We start from the raw sequence: 27688 nt of genomic DNA, 5'->3' as shown, positions 1-27688 counted from the left end.
ATGGAGATGCATTCCAAGCAGAGAGCTGTCATTGCATTTCTTGTGTAGGAAAGCCAGACCACCACAGATACTCATAGGTGATTGCAGAATGTCTAAAGATACCTAGCAGTGAACGAAAGCACGACGACTTGTTGGGTGTCCCCGTCGTGATAGCAACAAGGTAGCTCAAATCTGTCCAATGTCTGCATGCTGGCAGGCTGTACACAGCTGATAATCCTGCGATGTTGGAACATGCAGACACTCTCATTCAAGTTAATCGATAGATTACAACTTAACACCTCGACATCTCTCTGCTCAAGGACATCTTTATTGGTAGAGCTGACACTTATCCACCGGTTGGGAGACTCAATTTGTACAGAATTTCTTGTGTATTATGAGGCTCATCATGACAGTTTCTTGCCAAACATTGTCACACGCAATGAAACATGGATTCATTAATTCAAACTAGAAAGGAAACGGCAATCCAAGCAGTCATACCACACCATTCTCCTCCAGAAAAAAAGGTTTGTAGCCACATTCTCAACTGGTAAAATTATGGCGACTGTCTTCTGGGACTCTGAAGGAGTTACTCTGTTTGATGTGTTCCCACATGGTTCAATGACTGACTCTGAGGTGTATTGTGCTACCCTCAGGATGTCGAAGAAATGACTTCAGTGTGTTCAACGCCACAAAAATTCAAACAAACTTCCGCTTCTCCATGACAATGCAAGTCTCCACACATCTATGCACCTAAGAGGAGCTCACAAAACCTATTGGACTGTTCCTCATCCACCCTACAGCCCAGATCTTGCACCTTCGAACTTCCATCGTTTTGGCCCAGTGACAGATGCACTCTGTGGGAAGCAGTACATGGATGGTGGGGAGGTTATTGATGCATGACGATGTTGGCTCTGACATCAACCATTGGAGTGGCACCACGCGGGCATACAGGCCCTCCCAGTAAGGTGGCGTAGGGCTGTAGCACTGGAGAGAGAGATTACGTCATGAAATCGGATTCTGTAGCCAAAAGAATGGGGAATAATATGGTGTATCAGAATCCTGAATAAATCCAACCTGCTCTCAGAAAAAAAATTGTGCTGTATTACTTATTGACTGTCCCTCATACCTTCTGGCCAGCCAGTACATCTCTTAGTATTTTGTATGATGACACCGATAAAGAAAAGTTATATCTATTTACCAGGCAGAGGTGGGCACAGACATCAAAATTTGACACAAATGTTATGGTCTCCATGCTAGAAGTTCCCAGTGGTCATGGCGGTGGTGTAAATATACAAGAAAAGGTTAGAAGCAAAACTACTCAAAGTGTAAATGAAAAAAGCTACCAATAGTATTAGATCAATGAAGATGAAGCAGATTGAGAAGAATGACAAAGTAGAGGGGGGAAGGAAGAGAGGGGGGAAGGAAGAGAGGGGGGAAGGAAGAGAGGGGGGAAGGAAGAGAGGGGGGAAGGAAGAGAGGGGGGAAGGAAGAGAGGGAGCACACGAGCTTAATGAAGAGTCAGTCCATCTCTGGAATGATATGCAGCAGCAGTTCTGCAAGACATGGCTTGGACTAGACTTGGGTAGGTTTCTGGTGGGATGAGGCATCATATGTCTATGCACAGGTTACACAGTTCCTGTACATTACCATCTGGTGGTTGGCAGGCATGGAGCTAGTACCCGATGGCACCTCAGAAATGCTCAATCAGATTCAGATCATGGGAATTTGGTGGCCAAGATCTCAAACTGAGTTTACTATCATGGTCCTGAAACCACTGCTGTATGATTGTATGATTGTGGCCTTGCAACAGAGACAGTTATCTTTTTTGGAAGAAGCCATTGCTGTTGGGAGAGAAATTAAATGTGTAGGAATGCAACTGATCCTCAATAATATTCACATAGCCAACAGGTGTCATGGTGGCTTTGATTATTAACAAAGGTCACACAGAGGGGCAGCCAAATGTCCCACATAGCGTAATACTACCCCTCAGGACTCCGTCCATGGCGTGGAGCACATTTCAAGCTGGCATTCACTTGAATGATGGTGAATCCAGAAATAGCAATCAACCTGGTGTAATAAGAAATGCAATTCACCAGACTGAGTGACACTTTTCTGCTGATCCATGGACTAATCTAGACCTCATGCCCACTGCAGTTGTAATTGACAAAGAACTTGGGTCAACATGGAACCACCAGAGTCATCTGTTGTGAAGTCCAATGTTCAACAATATACACTGAGCAGTATGCTCCAAAACACTTGTGTCTGCACCACCACTGCTCTCTGTCATCAGGTCTGCCACAGATCACCACCTCCTCTGCTTTACAGAGCAACAGAGCAGGCAAGCCTCAGACAGTTGAAAGCCAACAGCTGACCAGCTTTACATTTTCCTGGAAGCCTGATTCCAAGAATTGAGCTATAACCATTTGCCCTTCATCAAAGCCATTTATGTCAGTGGATTTCAGTTAACACATGGCACTAGCTCTGAACACACACATTTATGGTCAATAGAATTGGATGCCATGTTTTATATTTAAATGTCAGTTATACAAATCTTTCAAGTGGCATACTATAACGTCATTGTATCCAGCATCAAATATGTGATATTTTAAAAAGTTTTAATACAAAGCCATACAGTAGACTGCTCCTACTTTTATATAATATATTTTAAATGAGGATCAAGTGGAGAACATGTACTAGACAGAGTTATTTTATGTACAGTATCTTCTGAAGAAGATGGTTTTAAAACTGTTGAAACCATGGTGAAATTCTAATAAACCTGAATTTTGCAACTGGTTGGCTGTTATTTCTAACCCATTGAAGGTCTTGCATGCACAGTTGCTGAAGTGCATCCATGTACAAAATCTAGTAATTCATGTCATCTTGTACCACAGAACAAACTCAGAATTGTAGAGACTTTGCTTCCCAAAACATAATACTGATGATCTGATTGAGTATGTACATACAAGTTTTGCATATTTTGGTCTGAAAAAATGCTTACTCCAACTTCAAGAACATCTGATCTTTGATAAAATGTCTTGGGGAGTGTTGTAGAGGATCAGAGCTCCAGACTGACGAAGCTTTTATAACCAGCATACACACTGAAGACTGCTCTGGGTGGATGGTTACTGCTGAAGATGATGATATCCCATCATCATCATCATCATCATCATCATCATCATCATCATCATCATCATCGAGATGCTCAATTAAACAGGGAATCTTTTGTTAACTACAAAAAGCTATTCAGGCTCACAAAATAAATCTACATGCCAGTGATGATCATAAGCATCATACATAATAAGGAGAAGTTTGGCTCACTAATTGTAATGAGTAGCCACAACTCATCCCTATGGTAATGTGTGTGGGGACAGCCCAAACAAGTCCAAGAAGGGCAGCTTAGTGTCGTAAGTGAAGAATCTTGCTCTGCTACTACTACAGATGATACAGGGGAGGAAATTGCTAATGAACTGCCAATATAATCTGGTCTGACCAGGGAACAATGTCGATGAGTGATAGCCATTATGTGTCAATTTTTGGATGCTTTCAACTCCGTAGTGAAGAAAAGACAAACCAAGCACGCTATGGTAAAACACCACATCAACACTTGTGATCATCCACCACAGCCAGTGCTCATATAGGGTGTTTCCAGTTGAACAATGGGTAATCCATGATGAAGTGAAGAAGATGCTGCAAGCAGACATCATTGAACCTTCAGAGTGTCCTTTGTCCTCTCCTGGAGTCCTTGTGAAGCAGGAAGGCAGCACATGGCATTTCTGTGTCAACCACCAATGACATAATAAAATCATTAAGACAGATGTCTATCCATTGCAGCACACTGATGACACCCTAGACTGCTTGAAATGAGCCACATGTTTCTCAGCTATGGACATGGAGAGAAACTACTGGCAAATCAAAGTTGATGAGGCTGACTGGGAGAAGACTGCCTTCATAACTCCTGTTAGCCTCTTTGAGTGTAAAGTCATGCCATTTGGATAGTGTAACGCTCCAGCTACCTTTGAACATATAGTAGACAACCTGCTTTGATGCCTTAAATGAATGACATGTCTTTGCTATCTGGATGACAGTCATTTTTTCAAAGACGCTTTAAGAACATCTAACCTGCCTGACAACCATGCTGAAGTCTGTTCAGAGTGCAGGTCTCTGCTGGAAGCAAAAGAAGTCTCTCTTCACTGTCCAAGAAATAAAAATCTGGGGACATCTAGTGAATGGCGATGGAGTCCATCCCAATCTGGAGAAAACAGGAGCAGTCACAGATTTTCCAACTCCTCATTGCAGTCATTTTGTGAGATGTTTCTTGGATTGTGGTTGTACTATGATGATTCGTACAGGACTTCTGTACCAAGACATGCTCCCTTAAGGAACTACTGCAAGCAGATGCCTAATTTTCCTGGAATGGGTGCAATAAAGATCTTTCCTTGTGCTTAAGGAGGCAATAACATCTCCTCCAAACATTGATATTCAAAAATATGCTCAAATGCCTCACTAGGTAGATCAGCAGAAAATCTTTTGATGTCACTGAGCCATAGTCATGCAATACTTTTTAAAAGAGTAAACTGACATATGACTGGGTATTTTTATATTTATCTTTTGTGCTCTCCAGATTTCAGCTTTTATGTCATCATCAAGTAAAGCGCTAAAAGTTGTTAGACTATTATTAAGTCATATCTGTTAAGGCAGTCCAAAGCAAATAAACAAGGCTAACACTTCTTTTAGATGTAACTGTCTCTATGTGGGTTGAATAGCCTGTACGGATCCATCAGGTAGACAGGCGAGATCAGCACCAAGGCTTCAGATTATGACATTACAGTGATATACAAAACTGGATGCAAACACCAGGACACCAACTGCCTCTCACCGCTTGGTTTTGTGGAACACAGTTGCATGGACAAAATCTCAGTCATCACTGATTTAAGTGACATTGCTGTTGAACAGAGGGAAGATCCAACTCTGCTGAAAACCATAGAAGCATTGAAGGAGTAGAAAGCAACTCAGTGAAGAAATGGAATTTTGTACAAAAGGAACAATGACCCAATGGGAGAGAAATGGTTGCTCTATATTCCAGCTCATCTACTCCCAGCTATCCTGACGTATTTCCACAACGTCCACGACCGAGTCACCTGTGGTTAGTGATGACTCTAGACAGAAACAGATGCAGTTGTCACTGGGCAGGTCTGTACCGATCTGTTAAGATACTATGTGATTTTCTGCAAGCAACGCCAATGATGCTAGCACATGCCACCATTACTTCTGGGATATGCAGTATCAATCCCACCTGCTGCAACATCATTCCACCAATTTGGAATTTTATCTCTTGGGGAGGTTCCCTAAGCAGACAAACTGGAAATCATGGATAATAATCTGCACTGACTATGTCACCTGTTATGCTGTCACCAAAGCTGTATCAATGGCTAAACTCTGGTAAGTGCAAAGTCTCTTGTACACGGAATCATTTTCAAACCAAGACTAGTATCAGAGTTAATTTCACATTGCAATATCACCCACAGGATGATGACTGTGTACCATCCACAAATGAATGTGTCTCATTGAGTGCTTTAATAAGATACTGGTAGATATGCTCTTAAAGTATGTTTCTGTTCAACAGAGAGACTAGGATACCATAATGCCTATCGTGATAACCACATACAGTACAGCCACGCATAACACTACAGGCTTCACACTATTCTTTCTGCACCATGGTCCTGAAGACAACATGGCAATGCATACACTGTTATCATTTCAGCCACACAATACTCAAAATGACAACGTTAAAACAACACATCAAACACCAAGAACTGGTCAGTGAGATACAGCCTGGGAGACTTGGTATGGATTTTTACACCTATGAGGAGATCGAGACTATCAGGAAAGTTGCTAGAGTGCTACTTTGGACTTTATCGTATCCTTTGTCATTTGTTGAACATCACGTAGGAAACCTAGGATTATGATCCTTCATCAGGAAGACAAAGCACATGGAATCATCCATGTCCTCCATATGAAAACCTACTACAGGCCACAGGCACCAATCGACAATGCAAAGTTCAGGGAAACTGAACACCCACTGGAACAACACAACTAGAACACCAATGTTCCATACAGAGGACCACTGACACTATCTAGATCAGTGATTCCCAACCTGGGGGTAATTACCCCCGAGGGATGAAATGTAATTTTCTGAGGGGTAAAAACAAAAGGGTTCAATTGTGTATTGGCCAAAATATTTTTAAAACAGCATTACTATCATCACTGTTTCATAAGACTGTAATATTGATTATATAAGTTACTGATAATTACATATATTTTTCAAATACTAGCATTAACACCACAACACAATGTGGTGGAGGTTACAACTGGTAAACTGAATGTATGATCATTATCTTCCTCACAAACCCCATCCACTATACACATACTTTGTATCATGCACATATGATGGTAAAATTGAGACATATACATCACATATGCTCAAACAGCTCACAATGTATGCGACTGCAGTCTTTCTTGGTGTATTCCACTGATGAATTCTTCTCGGGTTATCAGCCGAGTGGTGGCGTCCTCTTGTCGCAACGTTCCAATGAGTTTCGTACCAATCATCTTCTGGCGAAGTGATGACTTTGCCAGAAGCTGATGGGTATGAAACTCATTGAAACATTGTGACAAGACGATGCCACCACTTGGCTGATAACCCAAGAAGAATTCATCAGCTCTAATGTGCCTTCTTGGAGTTGTAGGCAGTTCCAGCAATAAACCATAAATTGCTTCGTTATTCACTTCACAGTAATAAATGAACTAATCAGTAGTACAACATAAATGTAACTATTTAATGGTTACTGCACTGCCATAAGACCTACACTTTATAATAATATTAGTGATAGTGATCAGACATAAAGCAGTGGCAACCTGAAGTCTCCTTACTTCTGAACTGGGAGAAACAGACTCTACAATCAAGTGACTTACAAACCATAGGCCTAAGTACAGTGCACAAATTTTAACTTGGTTGATTTTGAATGGGGATGCAAGGTGTGGGTGAAGCAGGTGTTGCTAGCAAGAGGAGTGGGGCAGAGAGAGCATGTCCTGTAATAAGTATCTACCCTGAACGTGGATAGTCAGCTTTCTTTTCTGAGAAGAAGGTACAGGCAGCACTAGCGATGAAGTGAGAATTCCTCCATTCTACAGAAAAAGGTTGTTGGAAATGAGCATTACTAATTGTCTTAGTGACCCATTAATTCATCATTAAACAAAACACACACGAAACCTAAATATCATTCATGTTTCCTCATTTTAAAAATGAAAGTGTTCAAAGAAAACTCTTTTTCAATCTGAACTTTAGCTAGGCACTAATGTTGATAACCATAGAGGGGGGAGGGGGATCCTAGCTAATGTCTGATTGGACTCAGGAGTAATGGTCTCAGAAAGGGTGGGAACCTCTGATCTAAACCCAGGGTGCTTGGTTGGTAGGCTGGGGAACACCGTTCCAAATTCAACCACAGGAAATTAATTGTTATTCACCATTTATCAATTCTGGAAGGAGCCTGAAACACCTTTGTTTTTAAATTCTGGAATATTTGATGTCTCCATAAATAACAGCATTCGGAAATATTTGGAACTTGTATAAATAGCTGTACACTCCATCCAGGAGGTCAGTTCCAGTCTGGACTCTGGCCACTTGCATACCCTGATGTGCAGGCATACTGGTATCGCCACCATGAGCTGCCAATCCTTCAGGATGTTCTGCTCCTGCAAGGAGACAATGGGCACACCAACAAGGTGATACCCAGCTCCATCCACTGCCGCATTCTGGACATCCTCCTGGATTGACATTGGGGAGTCATCCTTGGGAAATGGTGGGTAAGACAATACATTTACTGGTTTGGTATGACTGCTGCAATATCAGAGATTGTTGACCCTTGTGTCACATGTTGATGCAAACAGCCCACCAATGTTTCCTTGTACTACAGCATCTTCCCCTTGGTCCTGACTTCACCTCAATTTTGCTGGCCCTTTTCTTGGTTCTTTTTGGCTGATTGTGGTCGATTCCAGCAGCGGTTTTCCTTACGTCTTTCATACGCCATCTACAATGGCTTGCCAAACTATCTAAGTAAGTCTTAGTATGACTGTTTGCCCTTAAGGGCATCCATAGACAATGGACAATGGCCCACCATTCACATCTTTGGAATTTACTTCTTTTTGCACCTCCAATAGCATTGTGCTCACCCACATAGCTCCCTTTCATTTGGCCTCCAACGTCCTCACCAAGCACTTTGTTCATACTTTCAAAAACCCAAATGGTCAAGTTGAGCCATCACTGTTTGATAGATGATGCCCTCACTTTATTTCTGTCATTCTACTAGGCCTTTCCTCAAAATGGTCCTCTCCAGCTGAAAGATTACACAGCTGTCCTCATCAGTCCTACCTGTCTCTTATCCATACATCAGGGAACCTGCCCTATTCCCAGAGTAGCACTGTTTCTCCCCACAGGATCCTGTCTAGGACCTTACATTCCCCAAGGGACACTTGCAATAGTATCAGCAACTATCACCCTGGTTGGTCACACCATGCTGGAAGTGCAATTGACGAGTAGTGGCTGCTGCTGTAAACACATCAATCAGTTTCAACCATACCATGGATTCATGCCACTACAGGAGATGCTAACACTGTTCTCAGTACCAGATTCACAATAGTCAGTAGTCCCTCCAAAGGCCCCTGCTGTGGTGCTAACGAATGCCAGCTTCCAGCACAACCACTGCACAGCATCAGTTACTGCTTGTCTTCCAGGGGCTTAACTTTGACAGTGAAGTCCTGTAGAAGATCACTTCCAGAGTCAGGCTGGCAGATGATGGTCAAAGCATCAGCACCGTGCCAACAGGTGGCACTAGTAGTACCTAGAGACATTGCTGGCTGCACAGAATGATTTCCTCGACCAGATCACATGCCACAAATAGTTTGTTATGTATCCTGCCACCCGGTGACTATTTAGACCAATGCACTACCCACAGTGAGACAGTTATGTTGGAGTGCGCAGACTGTGCCAGGCGATGAGTGCATTAGTACTACTTGTTCAGGGGCTCACTCTCAACACGCTATAAGCCACACAAAAGGATCATCTCACCACTCACTCCAGGACCCAAGCTTTGGTAAGTGATGTGACACTTAAGATACTGTTATTCTTTTACTCGCTGTTTTCTTGCTTAGGCTGTCAAGCGATTGTTATTCAGTGACATTAGTCAAGTGCACTGTGGCAGTGTTATAATTTTCCATAATATTTTCCATACTATTTTTTCTCCCTCTGAACTGGTGATGTGCTCCACACTTGAGACCGCACGAGTAAAGTTGTGTTATAGTGTTTCTTTTATTAAGGTTGGGAGTTCTATTTAGTTGGCACTTCACGTAGGAACATGAGAAGCACGAATTTTTGTTGACATAGTTATTTGTTCTGAAACTTTGCAAACTGTGAATAAACTTCTAAGTTTAACTAAATGCTACCTTGGCTTCTTTTGTGGGAGTAACCTCAGTCAATGGATACTTCACCTGTCACAGCACCACTCCAAAAGCAGCCTTATGAAACAGTAATTTCCTAGTCCAGCTGATTATCTCTGATCAATGATGGGGGTTGACACAAAATGTCACAGGGATTACATTACTTGTTCTCAGATGGCAGGCACACATGTGAAGGGGTTACAATTTGCTTGGTGCACAATATGGTGATCCTTCCTTGCAGCAGTCAGGCATAGCCAACCAAAATCTTTATGATTAGTATTCCTGCCCTCAAGTTCCAATGCCATCCAACATACAGCTACTGTTACATCTGAATGCCCCACGAGTCTGAATAGCACACAACTAAACCAGACAGACAAATGGAAACCCACAATGAGGCCCCTTTCAGTTTCCATTTAGTGCTGGTAATGCTGTCTCGCATGAGTACACAGCATGTCTGTGTATTTCACAGTAATCACTCAACATCTGATGCTGTTCACATCCCTTATATATACCGTACAAAGTCTGGTAACACTAATTAGCTCTGTTGTTTGTTCTACATGTTACAGAGGATTAGATAGATAATCACTTATACACCTATTGACAGCTCGTACATGTACGAAGTAATATTGACATCTGACCATGTCTTCTGGACAAGTTACCATTTTTGTCAAGCAGTGTACTTAAAACTGTTTAATTCTTTTGAACGCTATTAACAATAAAAAGCATTATGAAAGCTCGACTCATTAAAAGTGAAGAGTGGCTAATGAGTTTTATTTATAACTTGGGTATAGCATAAAAATTATAGAAAGATCACATGCCTCAAAGGCTGCTTAATTATTCAGTACCTAATTATATGTAACACACATACCATTGGAGTTACTGAGAGAAGTGTATGGCACTATTCTTTATTTTCATATGTGTTAATGACTCTTAAGTGACATAATAACTATTGGTTTCTGTCTTGGAATCTTTGGCCAACATTTATTTATTAATTTTTCTCTTGTTTTTCCAGGACGAGTGGCTGGAATTATCAAAGGTTCAGCCTCTACTACTGGTGGCAGACAGGGACGGCGAACCTTTGATGATGCCAATTACTCATGCTAGCAAGACATTAGGAAAGTTTTTATAGGAATGTCAGCAGAATATCCTGAGACAAAATCCAACAGGAAATATATCAACAAGTGGACACAAAAACACCAATGATTTTGTATTCATTGAAGTATTCAAAATACAGAAACCTAATTCCATTTTCATATGACATCTCTTTTTATATTTTCTCTCTAATTCATTTGTTAATAGAACCCATTTACCTTAGTATTGTCATTACGACCAATACTTTTTGTAGGTCAGATTACATTATTTTTTTCCTGTCAACTGAAAGAGCATTGTACATGTTGCTTTTCACAAACAAAATTGTCTGTCCTGTTCTATTTATTCCAAGTGAAAGATCACTGGGAAACACAATACATTACTTTAACCCACAACTACTAAAGTGATTAACTACAAAAGTTGCTGTGATAGCCACAGAATTATATCTACAGTTCACCATCTGGAGATGTCATATACCACTGCCTCTGCATGAACCAGTTAATCCTAGCTGGTTACTGATGAATGAATTTGATACCAAGCCTTTTGACTAGTAACTGGAACTGGGCATTTAATTAACTGAAGTACAAAGCCACATATTTTAGAACCAACAATAGTTTTAAATAAATTAAATTTCACATGATTACTTACAAATATTTCCATTCTCTGTTATGTTGGATCAGATTTCATAACAACCTGTTTGAAGACACCTGCAGACATCTGGCTTTTCACTTCATGAGACCCTAATGCTGTTGTACCATCTTTGGCTATGAAGAGTTGCAAACCTGAAGCTGAAAATAAATATTAAAGAAATTTAGAGAACCCACCCAAATTACACAAGCACCTCAAATCAATATTGATTATTACAGAGAATGTCATGCAGAAGTAATCTTTTTACTTTTTAATGTGTTGTTATTTGATTAGTTAGGATAAATTTCTCAGAACTATTACACAAAATAATATTCACTGAAAACAAGGTGGATACACATGAAACCACTACAAAGATTTTGAACAAAGACTTCTTTGATAAAAATACATCTTTTATGGACAAGCCAGCTCTTCTCGGGCAGCGTCGACAGTGATTTCACAAATGTATTTAGAATAACTTTACATTTTTACATTCTTATTGTAGTGGTTGTGGTTGTTACTGCTGCTGTGGTGTTCAGTCTTAAACCCAGTTTGATGGCGCTCTCCATGCTAGTCTATCCCGCGCAAGCCTCCATCTCTGAATAACTGCGGGAACCTATGTTCATGTGAACTTGCTTACTATTTTCAGGCCTTGGTCTACCTCCACAATGTCTACCCTCACACTTTATTTCCATTACCACATTCATAATGCAATGATGCCTCAGATGTGTACTACTAGCCAATCCCTTGCTCTAGTCAAATCTTTGTTCCCTCGTTCTGTTCAGTACCATCTCAATACTTATTTGATCTATCCAACTAATCTTCAGCATTCTTTTGTAGAACTCATTTCAAAAGTTTCTATTCTCTTCATGTCTGAACAACTTACTGTCCATGTTTCACTTCTAGAGAAGTCTACGTGTCATACCAATGACATCAGGGAAGACTTCCTAATGCTAAAAATTTATATTAGATATTAACAAATTCCTCTTTTTCAGAAATACTTTGCTTGCTGCAGCCAGTCTGTATTTTATACCCTCTCTACTCTAGCCATCATCAGTTATTTTCCTGCTAATTAACAAAACTGCTCTGCTACTTTTATTGTCTTATTTCCTAATCTAATTCCTCAAGTATCACCTATTTTAATTATACTACATTCCATTGACCTATTTTACTTTTGTTTGTGTTCATCTTGTAGCCTGTTTACAAGACACTCCCATTCTGCTGCTTTTCCAAGTCCTTTGTTGCCTCTGACTGAATTACAAGGTCATTGCCAGACCTCAAAATTTTTATTTCTTCTCCCTTAACCTTAATTTCTCTTACAAATTTCTCCCTGGCTTCCTCAAGCTTCTTTTTTCAATGTACAGACTGAACAACACTTGAGGGAGGCTACAACCCTGTATCACTCCCTTCTCAACTGTTGTTTCTGTTTCATGTCCTTCCACTCATATAACTGTTGCCTGGTTTCTGTGCAATTTGTGGGTAACTTTTTATCCCTGATACCTTTATAGTTTCAGGATTTTACACTATTAGAATTTAATAGACAGAACTTAAGTTCTCCCTCATGCTGCTCTTGTATGTTTGAGATGTGTGTACAGTTTAGTGTACATGCAAATGTAACAAGTACTTCGTAATCACATGATTACTGTCAGTAAAACAGAAGTATAATTCGAAATTTATTCTTACATAATACATGGAACTCACTCTCAGCAGATTCATCAGGTTGGTCAAGATTTGTTGACCTAATCAATTCATCGATCAGGCTGTCAGGATTTACTCGTGTCACTTCAACACGACCTGGAACTGTTACATCTTCAGCTGCCTTTTTCCGTCGTTCCATTGCTGCCTTTGCACGATCAAGAGAACCAGTTTCACTTAGTCCAGAGCCAGAGCTAGGATTTCTGCAACAGAAGTGACGTACCATGTTAAAACACACAGTATTGTCCCAAATCAACTGCATATGTAGTTTCCATTACTTCCTCTGCAAATACCAATAAAATCTTTAATGACTCAATGGACATGTGTTACCTCAATCATTTGATATGCTAAGTTAAAGATAATTGTAAAAAATGGAGTTTTGGAAAGAAGAAGTGAGTCTAATTAATGGGAATAGTCAACTGAATTTAAGGGAGGTACCATGAATTTACAGTAAACTCTCTTGCACTGCTGTATTTATGTTTCATTTGAAAATTTAATACAAAATTAAAAAAAAAAAAAGAAATATGATAACTGTCAGGAAGGAAACAAATAAATATAGCCTACAGCATTTGTTAAGGTATACTTCTTTTTAAGACTCTTTACACCAACAAAATTAAAGAATAATACTTAACTCACAAAAGAGCCAACAGGAAATTTCAAAACACATTTTAAAGCTGCTGTCAAGGAGCAGCTATGAGAGGATTGAAGTGATTATACGCTGCCTGTCAAAAACAGTGAAGCATCCAAAAGACATGGTTGGATGTCACTAACGTTGCACTTGTACACAGTACTGGCAGGTATGAGTGTGACTAGAGTTGCAGTTCTCTGTGACATAATGGTCACCAGAGTCCATTAGTGTTGTTCAGGTGTAGTGTTGTTATCAGGCCTGGTAAAGTATGTAAGGTGCTTGAACAGCATCAAAAGTTGAGTGATCTCTGTAAAGGACATGTAAATGCCGGATACTCACCGAGACCGTAGTATCTCTACCCGACAGAGTTTGTAAGGAAGCTCATTGTCGGTCTCAGTTTTCCAGGCTGGTCAAATTGTGCAATACCCAGATTTGCGAGGCTTTTGAATGTGGCAGTGGCTCGATGTTGGATTGCATGGGAATGTGAGGACAGACACACTCACCATAAAGGTTCTGGATGACCATGACTGACCACCACAATGGAGGTCTGCTGTAAACAGAGCATCAAGCTCATTTTAAACCCTTCACATGTGTGACCACCATCAATAAAATAGTAATGGAGTCCCTGCAAATTTCTGTGTCATTCCACACCATTTGCCAGAGGCCAGAAGCAGCCAGACTAGGGAATTACCATCCCGTGAACAGGCTGCCATTAACACAAAAACACAAATGGCTGCTTGTGAAGTGGTGCCATGACTGCAATGTGTGGACTGCTGATGTATTGCATCACACCGAGTCAAGAGATGAATCGTGGTTCTTTGCTGCCCTGGATGACCATCGTTGTTGAGTATGATGGTTACCTGGGAAGAGGTCCCATTATTCCCATGTCTTTGAGAGGTGCTACACTGTTACGCCTGCTGTTATGTCGTGGAGAGCCATCGGGTATAATTTCATGTCACGGCTGGTAGTGACTAAGGAAACTGATGGGGTCAATGGGCACCCTTGTGTGTTACCCTTCGTACAAAAGCATTGTGGCACCATTTTTCAACAGGCTAATTCTCATAAACACAAAGCACATGGCTGTTTGTCTGTCTGCGTGGTGTTGAGATCTTCTTATGGCCAAAGATCCCCAATAAAACATGTTTGGGACATCAGTTCCATCCCAGTGCTAGCCAGTACCCAGGGTATCAAGGACCAATTACAACAACTGTAGGCCAGCTTCCCTATGGAGATGCTATGAAGACTTTACGACACCTTCCCAACCACATCAGCGCATGTATCCACGCCAGAACAGGGTGTAATTCCATACTCCCAAACTCTTTGTAAGTGATTTTGTCATCACTACAATGATATCACATGCCCTCTCAAACGATGACATTTCATTCCATTTCCTCCTCCCTTCTGGAGCTTCACTTTTTCTGTCAGGCAGTGTATTAACCCCCAGAACAGCTTTGATGCTGATGTGCAATTGCTGAATTCTGGGTGGTGTTAACTATAGATTTTTGATACTAATTTAGGGTTAATATTTATTTACATTAGTAAATGAAATACAGAAAAATTTTGGGAACAGGAAGGAATTAATACCTCATTTCATACTTACAGACCATAAAGTCTTTGAAGAGAGAAACAGAATGCATTAAACTACTAACTGTATTAGTTTAATGACTTCTGGCATTACTTATTTGTGGTGTACATATGTACCACAAAGTTCATCTAATTTTGTCTTCAAATTCTAATTACATTTTAAAGCCTGTATTTCCTACTTTTTCCATGGAGGCAGATAAATATAGAGAAGTTCCATGAACACTTATTTTCAGATTTCCTAGCAGATTAAAACTGATTTCCAGATCATGACTCAACCCCACTTGCCTCTTGTGGCCAGTGCCAGCAAAAGACAAGGTTATGGATTCATGTTCAGTTCCAGCACACAAAACTAGTCAGCCAGGATACTTCAAAATCTTGTACCCTCTGCAGCAAAGTGAAATATTAAGCCTGAAAACTATTTTATTTATTATCTTTAGTGTATTACTTATTGTATTGAATTATCTTTTGTATTTCATAGCTACAGGATATGGTGTCTGAACCATATTTTCCCAAAAAAGATGAGAGAAAACAATAAGTAAGTAAAAAAAATAAAAAATTAACAACAAATAATACATTCAGACTATGTGACAGATGGTGAACACACTAATAATAAAGGTCTCGACAATGTCAGAGATACTTATTTGTTTAGGAAAATGAACACAGATCTTTGTGGCAGAAATAGAGGATGTAATCAGAGTAGGCAATGGGAAACTTCCCTTTTCATTATTAAATTTTAGATTAAATAAGAAGTGTGATGTTTAACTATAACAGTATTCCTCAGTTTGGTATATCTTTACTTGTTTAGCTAAAAATGTATGTGGAAACTTCCCGCACCAGCCCTGTAGCATCTTCTACATCATTAACAATTCACCTAAACAGCTCATACTATTTTAAGCACGAGCAGGAATAGTATCCATTTGAGCCATTCCAAATATCATATTACAATAGCTTAGTAAAATGATTAAAATGTATTAGGTTTGCAAATATTACATTTTATTATGACATTACCACTGACAAATTTTACATACTTGTTTCCTCTCAGGAATGAACATTTTTGTATGTAACAAAGGAGTTACACTAATTTATGAACAACATTAATTCCTGTCATCATTCTACTGCATTTCCATTTTTTAAAAAAATTCACACAGCTTGGACAAACTAATTTAAAATAGTAGTTGTGCACATTTCCTTATATCAGTTTGTGATAAGCGTATAACACATAAAACATTGTGTAATGAATCACACAAAACTCTGAGCAATCTATAGCTAACTGTAACATGCACAGCTTTCTTTGAGAGCTGTATGGATAATCACACCAATTAAGAACAAAATGAAGCACAATCACTATAAGTGAGGTTTTTTATACATATAAGATTTTCACATGGCACACATCTATAGGGATATTAACTACATATTAATTGGATATACATAGCTACAAATAAAATTTTTAAAAAAGATAAAAACAACAAGTAACTATGTAATTAGGTTGTATAACTTTTAAAACACACTGTAGTGTCATACTTCAAATCTATTGAAAATTGCAGACAGCATTCAATTAATTGTCTAATTAAACACATGAGCTTAAATGAAGCCACCATACTAATTCATGCAATAATAATGTCATTTACTCATATTGTGGAAAGCAACTCAATCAAAGCCAGTGTAACAATGAAGAAGGTATGTCTTCTCTGAAAAACTGCAGAAATAAGACCCACCACCCAGAACATCAAGCAGTTCATTTGCTTGTCATTTACCAATATTGCATATTAATATATATAGGATATATCCATTTTGTGATGGTTTCAAGCAACAAAACATATCCAGCAGATAATATTTAGGATGAAGCAGTAATAGGGCACAGGTTACAGGGTAAGGAATATGGAACAGAGAGCATATAGTGTTATGAGAAATGAGAGAACAAATGCACTGCTAATTTAAAATAAAGATATAGACAGATAAAAGACACACAAGAAATAAAGCAGGCGCGCGCGCGCACACACACACACACACACACACACACACACACACACACACACAGAGAGAGAGAGAGAGAGAGAGAGAGAGAGAGAGAGAGAGAGAGAGAGAGAGAGAGAGAGAGAGAGAGAGAGAAGGGGGGGGGGGGGCTAAAGTGCTCCTGATGAAGAAAAAAGCAAAGGTAAATAAATGAATGTATAAATAAATCAATATAAGATTCACTTTTGTGAAAATGATCCATTGCATATAATGTGAGATGGAGAAAACAAGGCAGAGCATATGAATAAAATCATTCAGAAAATCAATCTCCCTATAGTATAGTCTGTTTATGATACTAAGACATAAGAATACACGTCTTATATTAGAAGTTTTTACATCATTGTGGAGGACATAAATCTGGTTCATGCCCATGTAACTGTTAACATATATTTGGGAAAAGTTTTTTTTTTTTTTAGATTAATGTCGCATACTGTCGGTTTAGGCCCTCAATGACTGGGGGGATTTCAGTATTACCACTTTTACAAAAGGTTGATATTCCTAGTTGTGGCAGTTACCCTTAGTAAGTGAGAAAAAGATCAGGGATATAACGTGTAACGGCTTCCGAGACTGTGGTATACTCATACAATTGCAACAAGAAAAACAAAGAAGAAAAGAAAGATGAAAGAGGCTTTTTTTACTTGTGGATTGATACATTGGTAACTATGCCATTATTTCTTGTAGCAGTTACATTTTAGCCACATCCTTGAAACTTCTTTGCAAACGCTGTATCTCTACTGCTTTAAGAGCAAGCATTCAGTCAAAAAGGTTTTGGAAAGTTTCTAAATTCCACAAATATGGTAACAAAGTTTGCCACATTGTACCAATTTTTCACGATTCTTTAAGCACAGAAAAGATAAGGTAACAAATAGCACAATTCCGAGCAGATGCTGGAAAGCAATATCTGACTACTACAAAGAAACTTAATATCGCTTGACACCCATTTGTCCCTCCAAAGGCTGTATCCATTCAACAATTATTCCTTGTCCTGTAACTGCCTACCTTACAAACATGGCATAAGAAAGGCACATATATCAGGAACAGTATGCCAAACAAACTGCGTAAGTTGAGATATATCACAATTTAATTTCAGAAAAATTCTTTTCTGGGTGTGGCTTTTTAAGCCAAACAGTCCATAAGCACGAGAGACTTTTCATATATTTAGGGTTAATGAACAAATTGCCTATTTATGTTCTCATACTGAATCTACAGTAAGTTATTACCATTCAGTATCCTTTCCAATAATCTTATACAAACCATGTAGACAGATTACACATAATTTTTCTTTGTGCATAAAAAGACATAGGGAAAATGCATTTTATTTATTTACAGTCAGGGAAGTTGTTACTGGCACTGATCAATAAAGCAGGTGTAAAACGACTGAAGAGGGTTTTGGGTGAGAATACGCTGCTGTGTGCAGTTTTACACATTGGGATGGTACACATGATGTCTATTATGCAATGAGGAAGTCAATAGAATTCTATTTTCTTAGGTTAGCTGTTAACCTTACTCTGACAAGCATTTCTATCACACTATTTCCATGTAGGTGCAGCAACATCCCTTTTTCACAGTTAATGCAGACTCAAGACTGCATAGACAACAAAAAATTGGACAATCCAAAATAAATGATTTTATCAGAATCTTCTCTTTACAAAACATGGAACATTTGAGATATGAAAGCCTACTGCATTACTCACCAGAAACTGACAACTAACTTATTTACAAAATTACACTAAAAAATTATTTTATATCACTTGCGTTCATGTCACTTTCTGGAAATAATCATTCAATTTTTTCTATTTTGTCAAACAAACTGTATCCTGCATTAATCAATGAATTTCAGATATGGGTGTGATAACAGGTACTGTTGATCTCTTTCTCTTACTCTCTTCCTCTATTCCTCTATTGGTCATAGTTCGTTCATTATACTGACTTCATTTAGTTGTTCCAATCCCAATTCATAGGCATTGCTATGTAATCACTTGTAAATGTTTTCGTCATTGTGTTTTCTGCATTGCAAAACAAATTTCAGGTTATGAAGACAAAAAGTAGCAGTATCATATTCTGCGCTATAATAATCTTCAGAGACCCTTCCAGAGAAGGGTGTAGCAGTTTTCTTCCACAAACAAGTTGTTATCTTCACATTCTCCCACACCTTACAAATACCATGGACGCATTGATCATGTTCAGGGATATCCATAATCTTTTTGCGTAAGTTGTTTCATGAGATTCGTTTAATGAAATGGTGTTTCACAGCCACAACCACACCTGGGTCCACTAGCTGTGTGGATGATGTAACATAAGGAAGGTGCCTTAAAAACATCACCTAGTCATCTGTACATCCAGGTTGTGAGGCATTCAATAAAGTATCAAGTTCATTATTACTTCAAATGTCCATGATTTTTCAGTTTGTCAATAGTGGGTGACTTCAATGTGTTCACTCTTTGAATTTATGCAGTAAAGAAGCCTTTCTCTACCAGGCATATGTTCAATAGCATTCAGTTCAGTCTGAGCTACTGAAGTTCGTGTGAGCATTCCCTACCTGTAAAGTTCAGTTATCAGCTTTGTAAATCTGTTCTGGGAGATAATTGTTCAGCCTGTTGAAGCTGTAGAATCCATCACAAAAAGCATCAGCTGCTTCTTTGTTAGATCTACAGTCCTCGTCCTCAACAGCAATTTCTTGAATCCCATACCAATGTTTAAGTTGAGTCAGCCATCCTAACGAAGCATTAAAATTTTCCTTCAATCTTCAGAGTCATCAACCCTCCCACTTTCTCTATCAACATTGGACCTGATATGAGAATTCTTGCTGGAACCCCAAAGTGCATTGCTGTATCTGTTTTCCTATCACTTGAAGTTTTCAGGTACTTACACTATTGACAATCCCGCTTGGTTATCAGCTTTGGTCACAAACAGTTTTTCCTTTAAGTCTGTCACTGTTTGTATACCTATCCCAATATCATGAGAAATTTTTGCTACAGTTATGACTTTTTCTATCTTATCTGTAACTTCTAACCTATTTTTTATCTTTAGAACACCATGTTTGCATTTATCTGACATCTCCCGGGATCATGTAAAGTGTCTGCAAACTTAGGAACAAGATATGTGCTACAAGTTAACACTCATTGTCAATTATCCATTTTAGAAGATCTGGTGGCAACAGAAGTACAATCAGTAAAGCTCACTGGCAATGTTTAACAGTATGCTTTAATTTTACATCAACACATAGCAAGAACCCTTAATGTCACAGACAATCTGCACTCTGATAATTGGGAGACTGCTGTAGTTAACATTGTTGTGGCCAATTTGTAGCCCCAAATCACTGTCTGATTCACGTACTGCAAAAGTCTCAACTTCCTACACCAATAGTCTTCCTGATTGGGTAGTAATAAGACTCAATGTCATGTTGATATAGAAGTCATAAACATTTATCCTCTTGATAAGGTCAGTAGAAACACTAACAGTTTATTGTTAAAGAAGTTATTCTATTAGTTTTGTTAGGGTTGGTTTACTGCAAACTTTGTTCTGAGTGGTTATATATAAGTCTGAAGTCAGTACCTCCAATACATGTCCTACTACTATTTTTAACACTTCAGCTCACGAATGGAAGTGCCTTATAGTCAAAGAAAATTATACAGCTTGTTTACCACAAAGTAAATGGAAAGACAATTAAGCATTCCAGCTTAAATAAACAAACACAATATGTTTTGTGAAATGATTTGTCTAAAAGTGGGAAATAAAAGGGATTGGGGAAACATTTGACGTGCCTTTGAATGACGCTCAAAATCATGCACAGTAAATGAGGTGTGGCAAATGTTTCTCTAATCCATATTCTTTCTACCTTTTAGACAAATCAGTCACATAACATTGACTTTTTTTTAAATTTCCTATTTTCATGCTTTCTTCAGAAAGCACAAAATATGCTGTGTTTAAGTACTGATTTGTATTCTATTATTATTATTATTATTATTATTATTATTTCTTTCCTTTCTCAGACATTATGTCTGGTTAAAAATGGAAAGTGACGCGGACCTTGATCAAGAGCGACTTCTTTTTAAATGTACGGTATTATGTCACATTGCATGAACTTTCGGGTATTATTATTGTTATTATTGTTATTATTATTATTATTATTATTATTATTATTATTATATCACCATCACCATCATGTGTATATAGATCAAGAGAAAGCAGAGAAGTTTCAATTTATGCTGTAATTTGATATTTAGTTTATTTTTCAACATGAAAGAAAAAATTCTGCAATTTGTACACCAGTGTAACATCTTATGTACAAAAATGTTAGACCCTGATTCTTCATTTCTACAGCTGGCAGCAGCTGCCTGTGAATTATTTTCCCTCAGATCACTAACTTTTTCTTAACTACCCTGATTACTTCCAATCAATTAATTTTTTGTTTGTTTTTGCAGAACTAGACCTTAGGCTGATCGATTTTGTACACTTCTCACTCTTCATCTGACTATGAAAATTTGAACGGAGATCCATTAAGTAATTTCTATCAAGTCTTGTTTTCACTCTGCTCAAACATTTGACCAAAAAACTATTAGATACAAGTATCATTAAAAACTTTAAAAAGTAATAGCATTCAAATGCAGATTAATTACATTATGTACCTGAAACTAACTTCAAACAAACTCTCGAGACTTACTTACACCGTGTAAGACACTAAAAGGACAAGTCTATAGTACACTTAACATCATAGAAAGAAGTTCCTTTTTTGTAAATTAATTTAGAGTACAGTGCCCCATTGTGGTTAGGTGTAACAGCTTTCATTCCTTCCCAACATATTTTAGCTACCAGTCACCTAACTTATGCACAATTTAAGTATTCCATGTGCTAGTGAACAATTTGTATTTTTCTCTACCTTGAGCTGATTTTAGCATACTGAGCCAATAAAGAGATTCCCCTCTGTTTTCTAAGTTTTTAATTCATTTATTCCAGCACTTTTGTTAAGAATATACTGTAAGTTGTCGGTCACATAATTCATCAAAGAAAGAATGCAAAGAGATGGGGAAAAATGAATATTTGAAGACCAAATATGATGTGTGTTTCAAATGATGTATCTTACATACTGTTACTTAGACAAATTATGTTCAAATATTACAAAGATAACTTTTGTTGGGAATGATTAAGCATTTACGCTGGCCACAGGCATGAAAGCAGCAGCTTACCAATGTGCTCCTCTAAGGTACTATCTGCAATTACTCTTTCATCACAGTTGAAGTAAGAATGTAGTACCATTTTACACCGATTCATTTCAGTTCACACAGAGACAGTTTTTTTGTTAATTTGAAAATCGGATACCTGCTGGGATGTGAATTACAGGAGTTCTTCTCTGATGTAACTGTTAGCATGTGTGAATGTGTCTCAAATGTACTTGTAACTCATCACCCTAAGTTTAGAAATTTCTTGGGCTTTTGCATCAATGTTCCATGTACAAGATGATCACAACTAGTGGTTATTACTGACAATTTTTAAAGGCATTCAACTTTGCAGTAATTAGACTCCAAATTTAACATTTAAAGATTCATATAAAATAATATATACGAAAAATTGACTCACAAAAAGCACAATAAAGAAAAAACAGTAAAATGTAGGAGGCAGTCAAATAAAAACAAGACAAATGGAAAATTACTAGGTAAACTCTTCATTATTTCTAAAGTAATGACCATAACTGTTAATACATTTTTCCACTATCAGACAAGAAGGTCATGTCTCCACAGAAAAATATTTGCAATTATCTATGGAACCAAGAATGTACCCAGGCATGCACCTCTTCATCCAAAGCAAATCGACAGCCAGCAGTGTCTTTCTTCAGGGCTCCAAAAATATGGAAATCGCATGGGGAGAGATCAGTACCGTATGGAGAACGTGTAAGGGCTTCCCAGTGAAACTCCTGCAGTGTAACCAAAATGTTTTTTTGAGTACACTGCAGAAGTTTTGCTGGGAAGCCCTTACACGTCTTCCATAAAGTCCCGATATTTCCCCATGAATTTCCATATTTTTGGAGTTCTGAAGAAAGACATTTGTGACTGTCGATTTGCTTTCAATGAAGAGGTGTGCATGCGAGTACAATCATGGTTCTGTGGGCAACCGCAAACATTTGTCCATGGAGGCATAAGCTATCTTGCCTCTAGTAGGAGAAATATATTAGCAGTTGTGGAGATTCCTTTTGAAATAATGAACAATTTACTTACTTATTTTCCATCCGTATCATTTTCAATTGACTGCCCCTTGTACTTAAACGGAATACATGTACAAAATTTTGTTCAAACATATAATTATAAAAAAGGTATAAAATTGTTTAATTTTAAAATTTTGGTACTGCCATCACCTTGAGTAATTTACAAATTGTTTCTGCCCCTCACTTTTGGGTGGGTCTGGAAGGAAATTCTGAAATTTGAATGGCATTTGATACTTCGTCACGCACCAACCAAAACAGAGAGCAAGTCCACTGCTAAAGTATAGAGTGCCTTATGTGCAAAACTGGGTTCAGGTCCCTGAACTCATTCCGACATACAGACAGTTGTACGCAACAAGCACACTGGAGTGTGTTCTTGTGTGAGGAATCCTTGTTTTAGAGTACAATACCAAAATCTGGAGACTAACAAGGAGGACTGTGTAGATCTCCTTGTCTGGTGCAACTACCTGTTCATTGCCCTGAATCATCATGTCATAGTGTACATGTAATACCACCTCTACTGATTTCTCTGCTGTGAACATGCACCAGAGGGCTGTAAGTTCACTCACGGAATCTGAGCAGATGAACAAATTTATGGAATGAATATTTCTCTTCCACTTCAGTGTCCTCAGGACTGCTTGTCTGTCTGTCTGTCTTTTTGTTGTACACATAGAACTCATTCTGGAAGAACTCAAGAACATGATCAGGAAAGTAGTCAGTAGTCGAGGTCATCCCACCACTTACACCAAGCAACATAAACAGAAAAATACTTGTGATTCTCACGTAAGATGGTACAAAATATATATTGGAAACAAAATGTGGAGATCTCTCTCTCTCTCTCTCTCTCTCTCTCTCTCCTCCTCCTCCTCCTCCTCCTCCTCCTCCTCCCCCCCCCCCCCCCCTCCCAGAAAATCTAAACTAATTCTTAGTCTCTTATAAGCCTTGAGTGGCAGTCAGGTTCCAGCTACAAACAAGGCTTGGAGTTTGGTCAACACCAAATCCACTGAGATCTTTCGTTGCACAGGTGCAGAATGACTTGATGGCACGTGGGTTTGAGCAACAGGCTGGTGACTGAAGGTCAGACAAAACCCTCTATGCTTATTGTGCTAAAAGGAGATGCTGCAGTATACATCAGGGCAGCTCACCATCCTTGGTACAGAGACTAACAATCGCGCTCATCTTTTACATGTCTGTGGCTCACTATATGTACAGTCATAGTGAAGCTACAGGTGATATTGCTTGATATCAAATAGACTTTGCTCTCACCAACCTTCTAGTACCAGATAATGTATGGTTAATGGTGATAGAAAACATGGTAGCACTTCCTTGAGACACAGTCTACTGCGCTTTACTCACTTCTTATATGGTTTCGCCAAGTACTGCATCTAGCACTGAGGATGAAAGAGCAGTATAAAGATATGAAGATACCCCTGAGCCCCATTCACAATGAATATGCCCAAGAGCTATAACAGGCCTTCTCAATATCAATAAAGGGTGAGGATACGTGGTTGCCACATCATTTTGTTCATAGTATTTTCTTTCAAACAGTAAACAGCTTGAGTGAGAACACCAATTACAATTCCCACACATTAATTCCAAGAAGAGATTATTGTAAAGAGGGAAATGATACCAAATCTGACGATCATCTCCGCATCCTGTGGCCACAAGTGACTCAGGCTAATTACAAAGAAAGCAAAATTGTGAATATAGGATGTGCACCTCCTCACATATTCACTGAGAATGTGCTTCATATATTTTGCCAACTAGTACATGCATGTGGCAATATTACTAACTATTAGTCTAAAGAGGACAGTCTTTTTTGTGTACTTTAGAAACCCCATAAAACTGTGGTGGCACAGACACTAATGATCTAAGACTATTAGTGACATTATGTGTGAAACCATACATGTTGTTGTAATTGTTACAACAACAACAACAACAACAACAACAACAACAGTAATAATAATAAATCTTTGCAACCTAAATAACCCTAAAGAAGGGAATGGCAGAACTGATTTTTTTTCTGCACAGGAACTATCCATCAGAACTAACCCCGCCAAAGTCAGGCTTAAGAAATCAGCAACAAAAGACCCTACGTGCAGACTCTATAAAGAAACTGAGGAAACAGTCAACCACATCTTGAGCTGTTGCAAAAAGATAGTCCACCAGAAGAGGCACAAATGATCCACTGGGACTATTGCCAAAATTACCACCTGCCAGTGGCAAATAACTGGTGGGACCACAAGTCAGAAAAAGTTGTCAAAATCATACAGGCAAAATTGCTGTGGGACTTTCAGCTTCAGATAGAATGAGTGCTGGAACACAACAAACCAGGCATTACAACTGTGGAAAATGCAGAATTAATGAAAAACTGCTGGAAGAACTTATCAGATACAATGACTTCAAAAGCGATCTACAGTGACACTGTCGTGAAATAGTGAATGTGATCCCAGTGGTTCTCTGTACTAATAATCAGTGCCAAAAGCTCTTATCAGGCACTTAAAAATCACTGTCATTGATTAAATATCCATTTGTCAACTACAAGAACACACTTAACTGGGATCTACACAAATTATCTGTTTATACATCACACAGTTCTAAACAATTGGGAAGTATCAGACTAGTAGAAGAATACAAAATGTAGCACAAGGATATCACCACCACCACCACCACCACCACCACCACCACCACCACGCCTCATCTTACAGCTCACATGTAATGTTAGGGCTGTTGAGTTGTCCCTGACAGCAGGAATTATTACAGTTTATTTGGCTTCTCTTGGTTATCTGTGTTCTTTCTTGAAAATGTACCTTTTACAGACATGGTGCAGTCATTGAAATAAAGACTTACAGCCGTGTCATCTGTCAGAGTAAAATATCCTGATGTGGCTTATGCATCACACTAATGCTGCCATAAGGAAATGCATATCAATGAGTCCAGTGGGTGTCTAGAATCAAACTTTGGTGTGTATATGAGAGAGAGAGAGAGAGAGAGAGAGAGAGAGAGAGAGAGAGAGAGAGATGTATCAGCAATAATGCTTCACAGACAGCTTGAAATCCTTGCAGTTAGCAAATCTAAGATGGTCATTAATGGCACACGACTAAGATGAATATGTTAGTTGAAATACTGGAATTAAAAATGAAACTGGCAGTACAGCTGGAAACTTGGGAATATAACTTCTATCAATTACACCATCAAAACCATGTTATAAACCAATGATGAATAATTTTTTTTGGCATATACCGGGTGATCAAAAAGTCAGTACAAATTTGAAAACTGTATAAATCAAGGAATAATGTAGATAGAGAAGTACAAATTGACACACATGCTTGGAATGACATGGGGTTTTATTAGAACCAAAAAAATACAAAAGTTCAAAAAATGTCTGACAGATTGCGCTTCACCTGATCAGAATAGCAATAATTAGCGTAACAGAGAAAGACAAAGCAAAGATGACGATCTTCACAGGAAATGCTCAGTATGTCCACCATCATTCCTCAACAACAGCTGTAGTCGAGGAATAATGTTATGAACAGCACTGTAAAGCATGTCTGGAGTTATGGTGAGGCATTGGCATTGGATGTTGTCTTTCAGCATCCCTATAGATGTCAGTCGATCATGATACACTTGACCGAGCGAGGTGGCGCAGTGGTTAGACACTGGACTCGCATTCGGGAGGACGACAGTTCAATCCCGTGTCCGGCCATCCTGATTTAGGTCTTCCGTGATTTCCCTAAATCGCTCCAGGCAAATGCCGGGATGGTCCCTTTCAAAGGGCACGGCCGACTTCCTTCCCCATCCTTCCCTAATCCGATGACACCGATGACTTCGCTGTCTGGTCTCCTTCCCCAAAACAACCACCCAACCAACCAACCAACCATGATACACTTGTGACTTCAGGTAACCTCAAAGCCAATAATCACATAGACTGAGGTCTGGGGACCTGGGACGCCAAGCATGATGAAAGTGGCGGCTGAGCACACAATCATCACCAAACGACATGCGCAAGAGATCCTTCACACATCTAGCAATATGGTGTGGAGCACCATCCTGCATAAACATTGTACATTCCAGCAGGTGTTTATCAGCCAGGCTGGGGATGATGCGATTCTGTAACATATCAGCATACCTCTCATCCGTCACAAAACCAGAATCACACATTTCCTCGAAGAAAAAAGGCCCGATAACAGGAGATGTGGTAAATCCAACCCATACCGTGACTTTCTCATCGTGCAATGGAGTTTCCACGACAGTTCTAGGATTTTTGGTAGCCCAAATTCTGCACCGACAGACCCTCGGAGCGTGAAATGAGCTTTATCGGTCCACAACACGTTACTCAACCAATCGTCATCTTCCGCCATCTTTTGAAACACCCATACCACAAATGT

General features: G+C 38.9%; 1 protein-coding gene across 4 annotated transcripts in view; it reads right to left on the bottom strand.

Annotated features, from left to right (window-relative positions):
- Positions 1-27688, bottom strand: part of LOC124556685 (protein FAM102A) — a 460608-nt gene that overhangs the window by 906 nt on the left and 432014 nt on the right. For 3 of the 4 annotated variants that reach the window (XM_047130653.1, XM_047130654.1, XM_047130655.1), the window contains 2 exons: positions 12886-13082; positions 11209-11348 (listed from right to left, as the gene is read on the bottom strand). In XM_047130653.1, coding sequence (XP_046986609.1) covers positions 11227-11348; positions 12886-13082 — 319 coding nt within the window. In that variant the 3' untranslated portion in view covers positions 11209-11226. Of the gene's footprint in view, positions 1-11208; positions 11349-12885; positions 13083-27688 lie in introns of those variants that run through there. The other variant, XR_006968659.1, reaches the window with a different exon arrangement.

Source organism: Schistocerca americana, chromosome X, assembly GCF_021461395.2.
Source record: "Schistocerca americana isolate TAMUIC-IGC-003095 chromosome X, iqSchAmer2.1, whole genome shotgun sequence".
Classification (NCBI taxonomy): Eukaryota; Metazoa; Arthropoda; class Insecta; order Orthoptera; family Acrididae; genus Schistocerca; species Schistocerca americana.
This window is presented reverse-complemented; position numbering and strand designations above follow the sequence as displayed.